Source organism: Acomys russatus, chromosome 20, assembly GCF_903995435.1.
Source record: "Acomys russatus chromosome 20, mAcoRus1.1, whole genome shotgun sequence".
NCBI lineage: Eukaryota > Metazoa > Chordata > Mammalia > Rodentia > Muridae > Acomys > Acomys russatus.
Genome location: NC_067156.1, coordinates 13899865 through 13913182, shown reverse-complemented (window position 1 = coordinate 13913182; position 13318 = coordinate 13899865). Strand labels below are relative to the sequence as shown.

Genomic DNA, 13318 nt, shown 5'->3' with positions numbered 1-13318 from the left:
AAAATGCACCCAGTTCTGGGAACAGAAAAAAAGAAAGAAAAGAAAAGAAAAGAAAAGAGAACATTCACGTTTCTATTGTTCTGGAGAGGACTGCTCAACAGCTTTCCTCTCCCACTCCTGACACATATGTGGATGAGCTTGGAGGATGCACCGAAGACTGGCTAAGCTATCCTAGCTGCCCACAGGGCACCCACCGGGGTACTGCTAGCTTCTGGAAAGTTTACAGAGGCTGCTATCAGATGTCAGCCTGAGTATGTCTGCAGCCTGCTAAGAGCTCACAAAGAAGGAAGTCCCTAAAGATCAGGGCCCCCAAAATGACTGCTGTCACTGGTAACAAAACTCTACTCAGCACTTCTGTGGTTGGCACACGTCAGAACATCCAAGCGTGAGAACTGGGCATGGTGGCACATGCCTGAAATCCCAGCAGTTATGAGATAAAGGCAGGGGGACTCATAGTTTAATGCTATCTTTGGCTACATAGTGAGTTCAAGGCCAGTCTTAACCACATGAGACCCTATCTCAATAAATGAAAATAAATAGATAAATAAATAGAAATATACAGGTATAAAAAGAATAGTTAGGTTCCATGAGCACAATTTCTGCCTCCCCAAGTCCCCTAATCATAGTTGCTGCAGCCTCAATGGCCTGGGGAGCGGGGCAGGGGAGGGGGGCTTATCCCTTACACAAACACACAGCTACCCTCCCCCTCCCTAACACTCAGCATGGGCAGCAATATGATTCAGTGTTCAGGACCAAAACCATGAAGACAACCTGGCTTAGGAAGTAGTACTTCCGGGCCAAGGAACCAAGTAAGTAGGGCTCACAGAGATTGAAACATCAGTCACAGAACCTGCATGAGCCTGCACTAGGTCCTCTGCATGTATCTTATGCTTGTTGGCTTGGTATTTTGGGGGGACTCCTGACAGCGGGAGTGGGGATGTCTCTGACTCTTTCCCTGTTTTAGCAGATCATTTTCCTCCTACTGGGCTGCCTTGCCCAGCCTTGATGTGAGGGTTCATGCCTGATCTTATTGCATCTTGTTGTATGTTCTGTTGTTGTCCGTGTGAGCCCTGCTCTTTCCCAGGGGAAGATGGGTGGGGGTTAATCTGGGGGGGAGGGGAGGTAGGGGGAACTGGGAGAAGTGGAGGGAGGAGAAGTTAAGGTTTGGATGTATTGTATGAGAAAATAATAAAATTTTGTTAAAAGAAGTGGTGCTTCTCCATTTTGGACAGTAGGCTTTCAGTTTAGCCTGATGTCCCCCCTCCATCCTAGAACTCCTGACCCAGCCTAGAGCAGTTGCAGGTAGTCTCCCAAGTATACCCCATGCAAAGCCCTCTGCATATGTGTCTGTGAGTGAAAGAGGAGAACCAATGGGCAGTTCCATCACCGTGACATATGCATAGGCTATCATGCTGTCACTGAAAATGGACACACCCCATATCTGATGACTCAGGAAGGTAGCCAGATGTGTCATCTTATATTCATAAATAGTGGAATCCTGGTGAGACACAACAGTGTTCAATGGTTCTCTCTGGTGGTGAGAATACCAACCCACAGGCAACAGAAAATGACACCTTCAGGATCATGTGCCCCTACCTTGCCAATCTGAGTCTTCTGTGTTAATTAGACTTTGTTTTCTGAGGACTTGGCATAGATCCACTGTGGAGAAGGGCAAATGTAACAGAGAAGTGGGTTCTGCCAAACTCACCTTCAATATGAGAAGTTATAACATGTAATCGTCCTGTTGGCAGATTAGAGATCTGACAAAGGTTTGAGAATATAAGCTCTTGAAGATCAGAGGCCTACCATGGGTAGAAGGATTTTATATCTATAATTGTTTCCACTTAATATCATTCTTTCAAATATTAAAAAATATTTACTAGAGCCAGGTACATATCAGGACATCGGCACTCTAATGAAAGGAGTTCAGATATGTGTCTTGCTGCTGGGCTTTGAAACCAGCTGAGAGACATCGACACGGGACACAATAAGAACTAGAGAGTCCTTGGCAGAAGTGTTCAGTACCTGACACAGTGGTGCCATTCAAGTAAGCGGGGAGCAGTGAGGGACACACACACACGTTTCTTCAGGCTTCTATCAGTCATCTCTGTGTCACTCTCAGAGGTGACACAACAGCTAAGAGCAAAGGATATCAACCTGGCCCTGAGCCTCATAACCTGCCCATCTCTCTACCATCCCTACCCTGCCTCAGAGACCACTTTTCCAGCCACTACCGTGTCTACAGTGCAAAAAGCTCCCTCAAAGATGAGATCTTGATCCTCTAACTCAGCAGTTAAACATCTGGGATTTTAATTAAGAAAATAAGCAGATTCAAGCACAAAGATTTGGTGGTTTTTTTTTTCTATATATATGTAAATGTATTATAGAAGTACTTTTTATTTCTTTAGTGCCAGCTACCTAAATATTCAATACTTCATTCATGCATGCATGCATGCATGCTTGCACAAGCTCAGGGCAAGTTAAACATTACAGGGAGTGGAGCACTTTCCCCCAGGGCCTGGGAGCACATATTGCATGGATCATGATCTGGGAACAGACTACATTACCATGCTGTGATTAAAGAGTGTGTGCCTAAAAAATATCTGATGACTTACAACATGCTCAGATATATTCTTATACTTTATGTTCATGGATATTCAAGTTATGGTGAGATGTGGAAGTGTTAGGAAGAGTCCCCTCGGGTGATGAGAACAGTGACTGGTCTTTCTTCAGTGTAGTTTTCTATTGTCTCCAAACCTAGTCACATGCTCACTCTGTACCTCATTTGTTGTATAAGGGCGGAGTCCTCCCTTGATTCTTCTCTCAAGAACTCTAACACATCACCCTGAGTTCACAAACACAGTTCAAATTCACAGCTATGTAGAACAGTAGTGTAAAGATGCTACAGGGTACAAGGCATGTTCAGGCACATATGGGTGTACATATACACTACACACACACACACACACACACACACACACACACACACACTAATACTCAGCCCTTTGAAGCCGTGGACTAGCCAATCAAGGGCTTTGGAGTCTTCTTTGAATAACAAGGAGCTTCTGGAAGGTTTGGAACAGGAGATGAAGTGTTCCAACCCTTTTTTTTGTTTGTTTGCTTTTTTGTTTTTCAAGACAGGGTTTCTCTGTGTAACCTTGGCTGTCTTAGACTCACTTTGTAGACCAGGCTGGCCTCGAACCCACAGCGATCTTCCTGCCTCTGCCTCTCAAGTGACCCAGTCCAGAGGCTGGGTTGACAGTGTGCTCCACAGTGACACAGCCCGGGAAAGAGACACATGCTGGTTCTCATCTGGATTTCTCTGTCAATTCAGTCCAGTCCAAGCCCTGCCATTGGATGAAGCTGCCCACATCTCCCATCAGCTAATTCTCCCTGGAAATGCCCTCACTGGTGTGATTCACTAATCTCTCAGGTGTTCCATAATCCAAATGGACAATCTAAATTAACCATCACCCTCAATATTGTTTCCCTACAATATCCATCCCCTGCCCATCAAACTGCCATGCATCAATGACTCCTCCCCCCCCCCCCCAAAGAAGTCTGTCACTGTTCACAAGGAATAAAAGCTAGATTGTTCTGGGTGTAGAACTATTAATTATATTAAAATTTGCTTTCATTGAAGAACAGTGAAGAAAGAGAAGAAGAAAAAATTGTGCCAGTTGTCTCAAAGCCAATGCTACTGAATGTTCATGCATATGAGTCATGAGTTGTTCCCACTGACACCAGACTCACCCCTGTAACAAACTCGCGACTGGAAAAGACAAACTTAAGTCACAGCTAAAGCAAGTTCACAGGTGATTCCAGGGCAGCGGGGATAAACTCCCTTACTGAAAGCCATGCCTAGTGAGTAGCTACACTGCTATACGTGAGCCTAGTTTGGTCAGAAGGGCTCTCCTCTTCATTGTCTCCCAGGACCATACCTCTCAGAGCATCCCTCTTGCTTTCCACTTGGCAGCTCTAGCCACTCAATCCAGGAACATTTGGCCACTGTGGTGTAAGGTGTGAAAGCTACCTTGGTTGGATTAAGAAATGTCTAGGGCGCTCATAAAGAGCACCTTTGGGAGTGGGTGTCTGAGCATCTGCTAGAAGATTAACTGAGAGAGACCTACACTCAATGTGGGCAACAGCTTCCCACAGGCAGGAGAATCCTGGACGACATGAAGAGAAAGAAGAAGGCCAGCTGAGCACTGATGTTCCCCCTCTGCTCCCTCCACCATCACAGCCAGGAGCTGCCTCTGCTGCCCCACCTTCCTTACCACTATAGCCTGTAAGACCTGGACCCTAAGCCACAGTAACCGCTTCCCCCATAAGTTGTTTCCTTGGTTTGGTTTTTGTTTCTAGGTGGTTGGTTGGTTGGGGTTTTTTTGTTTTGTTTTGTTTTTGTTTTTAAGGGTTTTGGGGGGTTTCCTGGGGAGTCTTTTGGTATCACTTTTGGTATTTAGCCACAGCAGCAATAAACGTAGCTAATACACCCATCAACCATTTGTTGTAAAAACCCAGGCTGCCCTTTGCATCTGTTCGACCAGTGGGAGATGTCTTGGTGGGGCCAGAGAGGATGCCTCAATGGTTGAGAGTGCTTGCTTATTCTGAGTTCGGTTCCCAGCCCCCACATGGAACGGCTCACAGGCCCAAGAGGTCACACTACCCTCTAGCCTCCACAGATATCAACATATGGGTGGCATGTATACACGCAGACAGACAGACAGACACACACACATACACACACACACACATACAATTTCTTAATGAAACACATTGGACTTATCCTGTAACTTTCTTGCTTAAGACTCCACCCTTTCCTTCCCATCTTCAGAAGACAGAAGAGTGCGGCAAAGCAGAGTCGCCCTAGGAACACCAGGTAAGACTCCTTCTTGCTTATTTCTGTCTCAAGAATGCAAGTAAGTATTCGATGAGGCACTTGAGAAACTAATTTGCTTCCTTTCTGACAAACCTAGGGGTACTGTGCCTTATTGAACCCTCAATGTTTTCTTATGTTCAATTGTTCAAAAAGTTTCAGATGTTTTTCCTAACAGTCCTTAAACATTTCCCTGTGGAGTCTAACATTTTAGTTTCTAAATTACAAATTTAACTGGTAAAAAGGTGTTGTGGAAGCCTTGTATAGTGGAGCACACTTGTGATCCCAGCACTCAGGCAGTCGTGAGAGTAAAGCCCACACAGACTAAACCAGAGGGAGGGAGGAGCCCCACATTATAAACAGACACAGGGTAGATCCCATTTGTTACAATCTCTTAAAAACTCTGAAGCTTCTAAAATGTATTCTTTCTGGTTGAAAGTTGATTTTTTTTCCCCTTTCAAATGATCAGTCTTATCTCCTTTTTGAAGGTTAGCCTGCACATGTTTTAGTCTCCCCATAAAAAAGAAATTGAAGGTAACAGTAGAAATGCCAAGATACACAAACTCCCTTTTTCCCTCGTTAAAATACCCTTTCATTTGTTACACCCCAAGATGCTCTTTTGAGCCAAAATGAAGGAAGGAAGCAGGGTTGGCTTACTGGAGACCAAGGCCTGGTGTGGCCAGGAGGTTTGCCATGGGTTCCAACAGCAGCAGGAAGATGCTTTGCCTTTATATAAGGTGTTGTTTATTTCCACTGTAACCACATCTTATTTAGTGGTTAAAATGCAGGTGCCGCTGGAGAGATGGCTCAGAGGTTAAGGGCACTGACTGCTCTTCCAGAGGTCCTGAGTTCAAATCCCAGAAACCACATGGTGGCTCACAACCATCTATAATGTGATCTGATGCCCTCTTCAGGCTTGCAGGGATATGTGCAGGCAGAGCACTGTGTACATAATAGTAAATAAATAAATCTTAAAAAAAATAAATGAATAAATAAATAAAATGCAGGTGCCTATACTAGAGCCCAGGTGTATCCCTCCCTGAGCACTTACTTCCTTTAGCGAACCAGCAGGTGATGGAACAAGTACCTGCCGACATCCCCATGGTGATCAGCTGAGCCCGGAAAGACAATCTGAATACCAACAAAAATGATGCCTTTCTAAAATCCTACGGTGACTATGAGAGAGTGGGAAGAAATAAATATCATCAGAGGCTAGGCCTGAGGGCACATGCCTGAAATCTCAGCATTAGCAGAGGAGGGTGAAGACCCCAGGTTCAAGTCCAGCTGGGACTATACAGTGAGACCTAATGGTGGGGGGGAAAATTCACTTGGCTGTGGTGCATGTACTCAGGGAACAGTAAAGCTTAATGACAGAGCTCTGATCCCAGAGGGATCATCTCTTTACTTATAAATAAATAAATAAATAAATAAATAAATAAATAAATAAATATCAGACCCCTTCTCCATGTCCCCACAGTCCAGATTAATCATAATCTACCTGGTCCTATCAGGACACTCACCCACCTTCCTGCCTCTCAATCTTAGCTCATGCTGAAGCAATTCCAGTCTCTTTATAATCTGGACTGTAAATATTTCAGTAGGGATCTCTGAATGACACAAATTCTTACTTCAAAATAGGAGCATAGTTTTATCTCAGAAAAGCTGCCTACCACTAAAGGCTGTCAACCTGAGTTCAATTTAGGGATCCACATAGTTGAAGGAGCCAACACTTGAAAACTAACCTCTGACCTTCACACACATGCCGTGGCACTTGCATGCACACAGGTATACACACACACACACACACACACACACACACACACACACACTAAGTAAATATGTCATTTTTTTAAAGTTACGCATGTATACTACCAACTAGCCAGTCATGTCCTATTCTCCCCACCAATCTCAAATATTTATTTGCAATGTGTTTGCTTGACTCAGCCTTCAATTAGCACCTTATATTGGTTAATGTGCCTCTCAAAGTTCTTTTCATTTCCTTTCTTCTTCTTCGCAACTTATTTGATGGAGAAATTGTGATGGCCTCCATTTTGCTGACCCATCTCTGTGCAGAGGCTTAACATTTTGCTGTAACTTAATAGTCCCCACTCTTTCTTCTTTCCTTTCTTCACTCTGCTATCCCTCTCTCTTCCCAACCCAAAAAAAAAGGATGGATGTCCGAACAACACTGCAAATGGACCAAGAAGCAGAGGTTGTTTTTAAACAGGGGCGTTCCTAAGCAAGCCGCAGAAGTCAGAGGGACAGCAGATGCGGTGTGGGGACCACCAGGAGCTACTAGTAGCCGCCTCTGTCTGAAGAATGCGGAGTCCCAAGGGATTGGAACGTTTCATCAACAGAGAGAACCCAAGGAAAAGAAAAGACGGTGGGGGAAGGGCGTTCCTGAGTTGACCTGGCTTGTTAATCAGTTTAAAGCTGCCACCAGTAAGAACTAACAGTTCACAGTCCCGTGGGGGAGGGTGAAGGCAGGCCTGTTGTTTTGCCGAGGGACCCAGCTTGGACTCCAAGGACAAAAGGCAAAGGACCACAGAGCATCGGCCGGCCGTGGGAGGACTCACCAGAGCAGAGCCCTGTGGCCGGCAGTCCTGCCCCGCCCCCCATGGGCAGCAGCACGCGCCCCGCCCCTGCGGGGAGCGGCAGCCCTGCCCCGCCCTGGTGAGGAGCAGCAGCACGTGCTCTGCTGGTTTTCTAATAATGGGACACAGTTGGCTACAGGCTTTAGCGTAAAAAAAGACTCGACCTTAAATCCCAGCTCCTTCACTTTAAAGCAGCATGGCCTTAGGCAACCTGCTTACCTCTCTATGCCTCAGTTTCCTTATGTGTTCACTGGAGTTTCCTTGCCTGTCCACCTGCCACAGTTGCCGGGGACTGGGATAAATGACATTTATGACTAACTACAGGACAGTCTCCAACACAAGCTCATTCCAGAGGAGCCCTGCCCCACCCCCACCCCCAAGTCGGTTGTCATTCTGTTCCAACTCAGGCACTTTCAAGAGCCCGTGAGAGCACCTGCTAGATGTCTGGGCTGGGTTACCAACATGGTCTGTGGCCATGCATGAAGCAAAGCCAGCTGACCCATAAAGGGTTCAATCCCATGATCCCGATCTCAATAGCAAGGTTCCAACCAAGTGAGCTAATTACAGTGGGGTTAGATTCAACCATGCTTAGACTCGTAGCCATTCATAGAACATTCTTAAACAGCGTTGTCCTAAGATGCCAAAGCACAACCCACTTGCCAAGTCTACTAATGATCTCATCTTCAAAAAATCTCCATGTAATGTAGCAAACAGATGTGTCCCTTAAGAGGATTAAGGTGGAAATTCATTAGGGCAATAATACCAGCGGATTTGCGTTCTAAAACTAACACCTGTCAATCAACATGGTGCACACCCTGTCTTTGCACTACTTAGCTTCTAGGTGCAACACAGAGAAAGGGGACATCAGGGTGTCACCTTCAAGAAGTTACCTAAAGGTAGAGAAGATAGTAAGAAGCCCATGTACTGAGAGCCTGATGTGCCTCACCTGTAAGCCGTGCACTCCGGTGGCAATTTGTACTGAAATCACCCAAGCATCGTGGTAAGACACACACGTTCTGCCTCAGCTCAGGGGAAGCCTGAGTGTTCAGTTCAAACAGAAGCCCAGATAATGTCCACCTTGTGCCTGGCAGCAAAGATCTAATCCTTGGTGCAACTGGCTGTTTTACAGATAGGATAGCCGAGTCTCTGTGGGTAGCCACAAACACAGAGGTTGTGAGAAAGGATTACATGGGGAAATGCTCACGGTGGGTGAGCCGAGTAAGGTGTGCTAAGTATGGGCAGGCTCCCGGGAGGAGAATGTGCAAGACGCTAAAGTGGAGCCATTGAGCTCCATTGAGCCAGATCATCATCAGAAGCTAGCTTTGGGATGTCAAACTCATGTGGCCAGGTGACTCCCACACTTAGCATCTCTAGCTATGACATGCAATAGCATCCGTCCCTGGCCTGAGGAGCCATGAGCCTGTGAGGTGGCATGGGTCTAGGAATGTTCTTGAATCAGACAAGTACCCAGAACACAGTAGCTGCCACAACTCTAGTCTCTCTGGCCCTTAATACACAATGAAAACATTGCCAAATCAAACTACTAAGTCATTATAAAATTACAATTGTCAGGGTTGGAAGGATGGCTCAGTGGTTAAGAGCACTTGTTGCTCTTGCAGAGAATCTGGGCTCAATTTCCAGCACCCGTGTAGCATCTCACAACTGTCCATAACTCCAGTTCTAGAATAAACATAATACACAGACACATGTGTGAGCAAAGCACTCATACATATAAAATAAATATTTTTAAATTTTTAATTGCAAAGTCATAATTGCTATTTTGATATTCACATTAGTCATTACTGTTTTTATTCAAAAACTTTGCAGTTCCTGTTTTGTCTATCAAAATGAGGGGAAATGCCCTTAAATTCTTTTTGTTGTAAGTGTGTATGGTGTGTGTGTGTGTGTGTGTGTGTGTGTGTGTGTGTGTGTGTGTGTGTACACCTGTGCGTATGTAGAGACCAGAGATTAACAACAGGTATCATCTTCAATCTCTCCCCACTTTATTTTCTGAGACAAAGTCTCTCATTGAACCCAGAACCTACTGGTTCGGCTAGACTGGTTGTCCAACAAGTCCCAGGAATCCTTTTGTCTCCACCACACTCCTCCCCTTACCCCACCACACACACACAGACAGACACACACACAGTGCTTGGGTTACAGGCATGCACCACTGCACCTACCTTTTTTTTTTTTTTTTTTTAAGCTCTGGGATACTGAGCTCAAGTCATCACACTTATGTGAACGCACTTTAAGAGCCGTTTCCCCAGCCTCTGCTTTCATTCTCAAATGCCTCGTTTGTATCCTGTTTGTGTGTTGTGGTGTGTTTGTTTTTTAGACAGGGGCTCCTGAAGCCCAGGCTTCCACTCTCTTTGCTTCTCTCTGCCTGTGACCTGCAGGGCTGAGAACACTGCGGTGTGTATATGTGAGTCCACCCTCACGCCTTTACCTCCCAGCGTTCTCTCCCTCTTGCCAAAGCCTGTCTCAGAACACTGGCCCAGGAGAAGTGTGCCCTCAACCCTGGGAAGACTCGCTGGTGGCAGGGCTCTGGAGTGACAGCATGCCCACCCCTCTAGCTGCTAACTCAACAGAACAGTCGGGTGACTATATGTTCCCACTTCTCACTGAGAACTCTACCAGGCCAGGAATTCTGCAAGCCCTTATACTTCTACCATCACCTGCCCCCAGGCCAACAATGCCTGGCACACAAAAGTGGCCATGGTAGATGAACAGCCCAAGGTAACGGATGAGAAGGCCCAGGGAGTACACAGCTTTTGCCCTCACCCACACAGCTGCTCACGGGGCAAAGCAGCACTGAGGTGTCTCCTCACACAGGCCTAGTTAGGCTCTCAGCTCCCTACTCCTGGCAGAGAAATCAGGTTGCTTAATTGTTCTCTCCCTCTGTTTCTTTGCCTCTAACACAGAGATGATTTTAAAAAAAAAAAAAGTCTTATTTCGTGGAGCTGTGTGGTGTTAAGTGAGATCCCGCACTAGGGCCCCAGTGGAGCACAGACTGCACTCTGAGTGCTCCCTGAGTGCTCCGGACTGACTTGTTGTCTATCGTAGGTGGATCATCCAACTTAAAGATGCTCTGCTGCAGGAGCTGGAGATACAGCGCAGGTGGTAAGAGTGCCCTAGTAGCTCACACAAAGCCCCATTGCTCTCCAGCACTGCGTGCGGTGGTGCACAGCTAATAAATCCCAGCACTTTGTCAAGCACAAACAGATGAATCTAACCATGAAGAGGTATCCTCCGATACATAGCTAGTTCAAGGTTAGCCTGCCATATGCAACCCTGTCCCAAAATTTGCTTTTTTTAATTTGCTGGAAACTAACTAGCATGTTAAGGATATGCATGTGTGCTTCAACACACAGATGCCCTGAATTCTGTTTGACGGAACTCTGGGTAACCGTCAGCTGCCTGCTCAGTTCCTAAGCACAAAGAACTTTCAAAAAGCAAATGAAAATACTGCTTGACTGCTAAGACTGAGCCTGAGTAGCTAAAGGTTTCTCTGAAGCCTCTTCTTGTGTTAGTTTCACAAAGGGTACTTTAGAAAGTTCTGGAAGACAGTGCAAGTGCTGCACTGTGGCTTCTGGTGGGAGTGAGGAGGGGGAAGGAGGGGGAAGGAGGGGGAAGCATGAGGATTTCCTGCCCCACCAGGAACACTGGGTCAAGACTATGGAAACATAAAAACATACTTGAGTTTGGAGCCTGAAAGGTCAACCCATGTATGTAGGGTTTGCGATCCAAGGCCACCACTTCAAGGTCCCAGGGCCACAATTATGAGGCTTCTGTGGGTTCAGCAAAAGATCGCTGTAACCGGAGACCATGGTGAACAGAATAACCATGGAGTGGAAGACACTGAAAACTTTTAAGGGAATCCATCGATGGAGAAGGAGAACTTACTAAAGCAATTCTGATAAGCCCGATTCCCGGTGTATGGCGCTTTCTGGTCAAAAGAGAATCCACGGACCATGGCTATAGGCACCCAGCACCAGTACAGAAGGAATGAGATTGGTCTGCCCGACTCCTCACTCAAAAAAATGGGGGGGGGGGGGTACTAGCTAGGTGGGATGGAGGGAGCATTGATGACCTCAAAACAAGAGGACTTCACTGCCAAACCCCTCAGGATTCCACACAACCTCCTCCTTCACTTTCAAAACAAGTGGGCACCCTTAACAGAAAGCTGAAGGGTTTTTGAAAATCACTTTTGCTCTTGGAATTAAGGGTTCTCTCTCCCCGAATGTTTGTCCACGTTGATCCTCAAGGAATTAATTATCTCTAAACTTTGATGTGGACCTAAGCAGAAAATAACACCAAGGAGGTAAACCCTTCAAGGTGCAGTCCATTTGTGTAAGAGCTTTCCGGGAGGACTACATGATTAGCTTTCAATGCCGGCCTCTTTACAATCACTTTGCAAGACGCCTGGCCTCCTTCAAAGGGGAAAAAGAAAGAAGGAAAGAAAGAAAGAAAGAAAGAAAGAAAGAAAGAAAGAAAAGACATGAAAAGAAAAGAAAACTCTAACGGGTGGACTGAGACGCCATTCTTCCCAGGGGACACTCATTTGGGGCTCCTGGGCCGAGGCTTTGTGCGCCCCTTCCCCGCGCCCCCGCCCTTCCTCCTACATGGCTGCTCCTCCAAGGTTCCTGGGGCCACCTGCTCCTCGAGGGAGAAAAAACGGGATAGTGTGAACACTATCGCAGTGCGCGCCCCTTCCCGGAGGGAGGAGGGAAGGTGTTCCCGGAAAGCATGCTTTGTCGCGAGGGTCGCTCAGCCGCCCGCAGTGCCAGGGAGGCCCAATAGAGCTTCTGTCCCCCCCCCCCCGCATCTTTCAGGGCTCGCTTCAAGAAAACTGAGTCCCGTGCCTCCCGGGGTTCTTTCCGCGCCGAGCTCTGAGCCAGACCGGGTACCCAGGCCGATCGCCCAGGCGTCGGCGCTGCACCCCGCCCACCACCAGGTCGAGCTAACGGAGAGGCCACGGAGATCCCAACGCATCCCGCCACCGGCCGGCATGGCACCTGCTGGGCCCCGCTCACCCAAAGATCTGCTCTAGGACATAGAGCTTTCCTTCCCGCCAGCCAGAACAGAGTTGTGCGCCAGACTCTGGGTGCTCCCGGCCCCTCTGCCTAACCCACAGCGGCATCTGCCCTTGGGCGCGTGTCCCCCGGGCCTCGACCAGTTCAGCCCATCTGCAGCGCCCCCACCCTGACAGGCGCCGCTGCAGGGGTTGCATCCCCTGCTCCCTACCCACCCTGCTGTGTCTTACCTTGTGCGGCGCCCGCAGCAGCCGATGAACCCCGGCCAACTGGGTGCCCAGAGCCAGGTCCTCGCGGAATGTGAACAGCGGTGGCCGGCTAGGCTCTGGGAAGTTGGTGCTGTTGAAAGGATCGGTGTCGTCCAAGAACTGCACACGATAAGCCAGCGTGGCCATGATGCATCCCTGCCCCCTGGGGCGCAGGCCCCGGGGTCAGCGGGCCGCGCAGGCCGGAACGCCGGGTCTGTGCGGAGGAGAAGCCACCGCCACCGCTGCCGCCGCTAGCTGACTCGCAGGCTCGCAGCGCGCCGGGCTGCCGCGGGACTCCGGCCACGGGGGGCGGGGCGGGGGCGGGGCTGCGCCCCCTCCTCCTCCCCCTCCCGCTCGGGCTCCTCCCCCGCTCGGTTTCCCTAACACTGGACCCGGCTTCCCCGACCTACGCGACCGCTGTAGGGACCCAGAATGCCAGGGCCACTAACGCAGCGTCTGCAGCCCTGTGCCTAGCAGGAATCAACGCGCAGGAACGCCCCTGCGCAGAGCCCCATGCACGTGCGCCGGCCGCCCAGGTTCCAGCTGCACCAGCCTTGGAGCGCC

At 48.2% G+C, this 13318-nt stretch overlaps 1 protein-coding gene across 3 annotated transcripts in view; it reads right to left on the bottom strand.

Moving 5' to 3' along the window:
* The window catches only part of Fhod3 (formin homology 2 domain containing 3), a 415945-nt gene extending 402929 nt beyond the window's left edge, over positions 1 to 13016 (bottom strand). For all 3 annotated transcript variants that reach the window (XM_051163630.1, XM_051163629.1, XM_051163631.1), the window contains exon 1: positions 12737 to 13016. In XM_051163630.1, the coding sequence (XP_051019587.1) occupies positions 12737 to 12901 (165 nt within the window). In that variant the 5' untranslated portion in view covers positions 12902 to 13016. The remainder of the gene's footprint in view (positions 1 to 12736) is intronic.
* Positions 13017 to 13318: the final 302 nt, after the last annotated feature.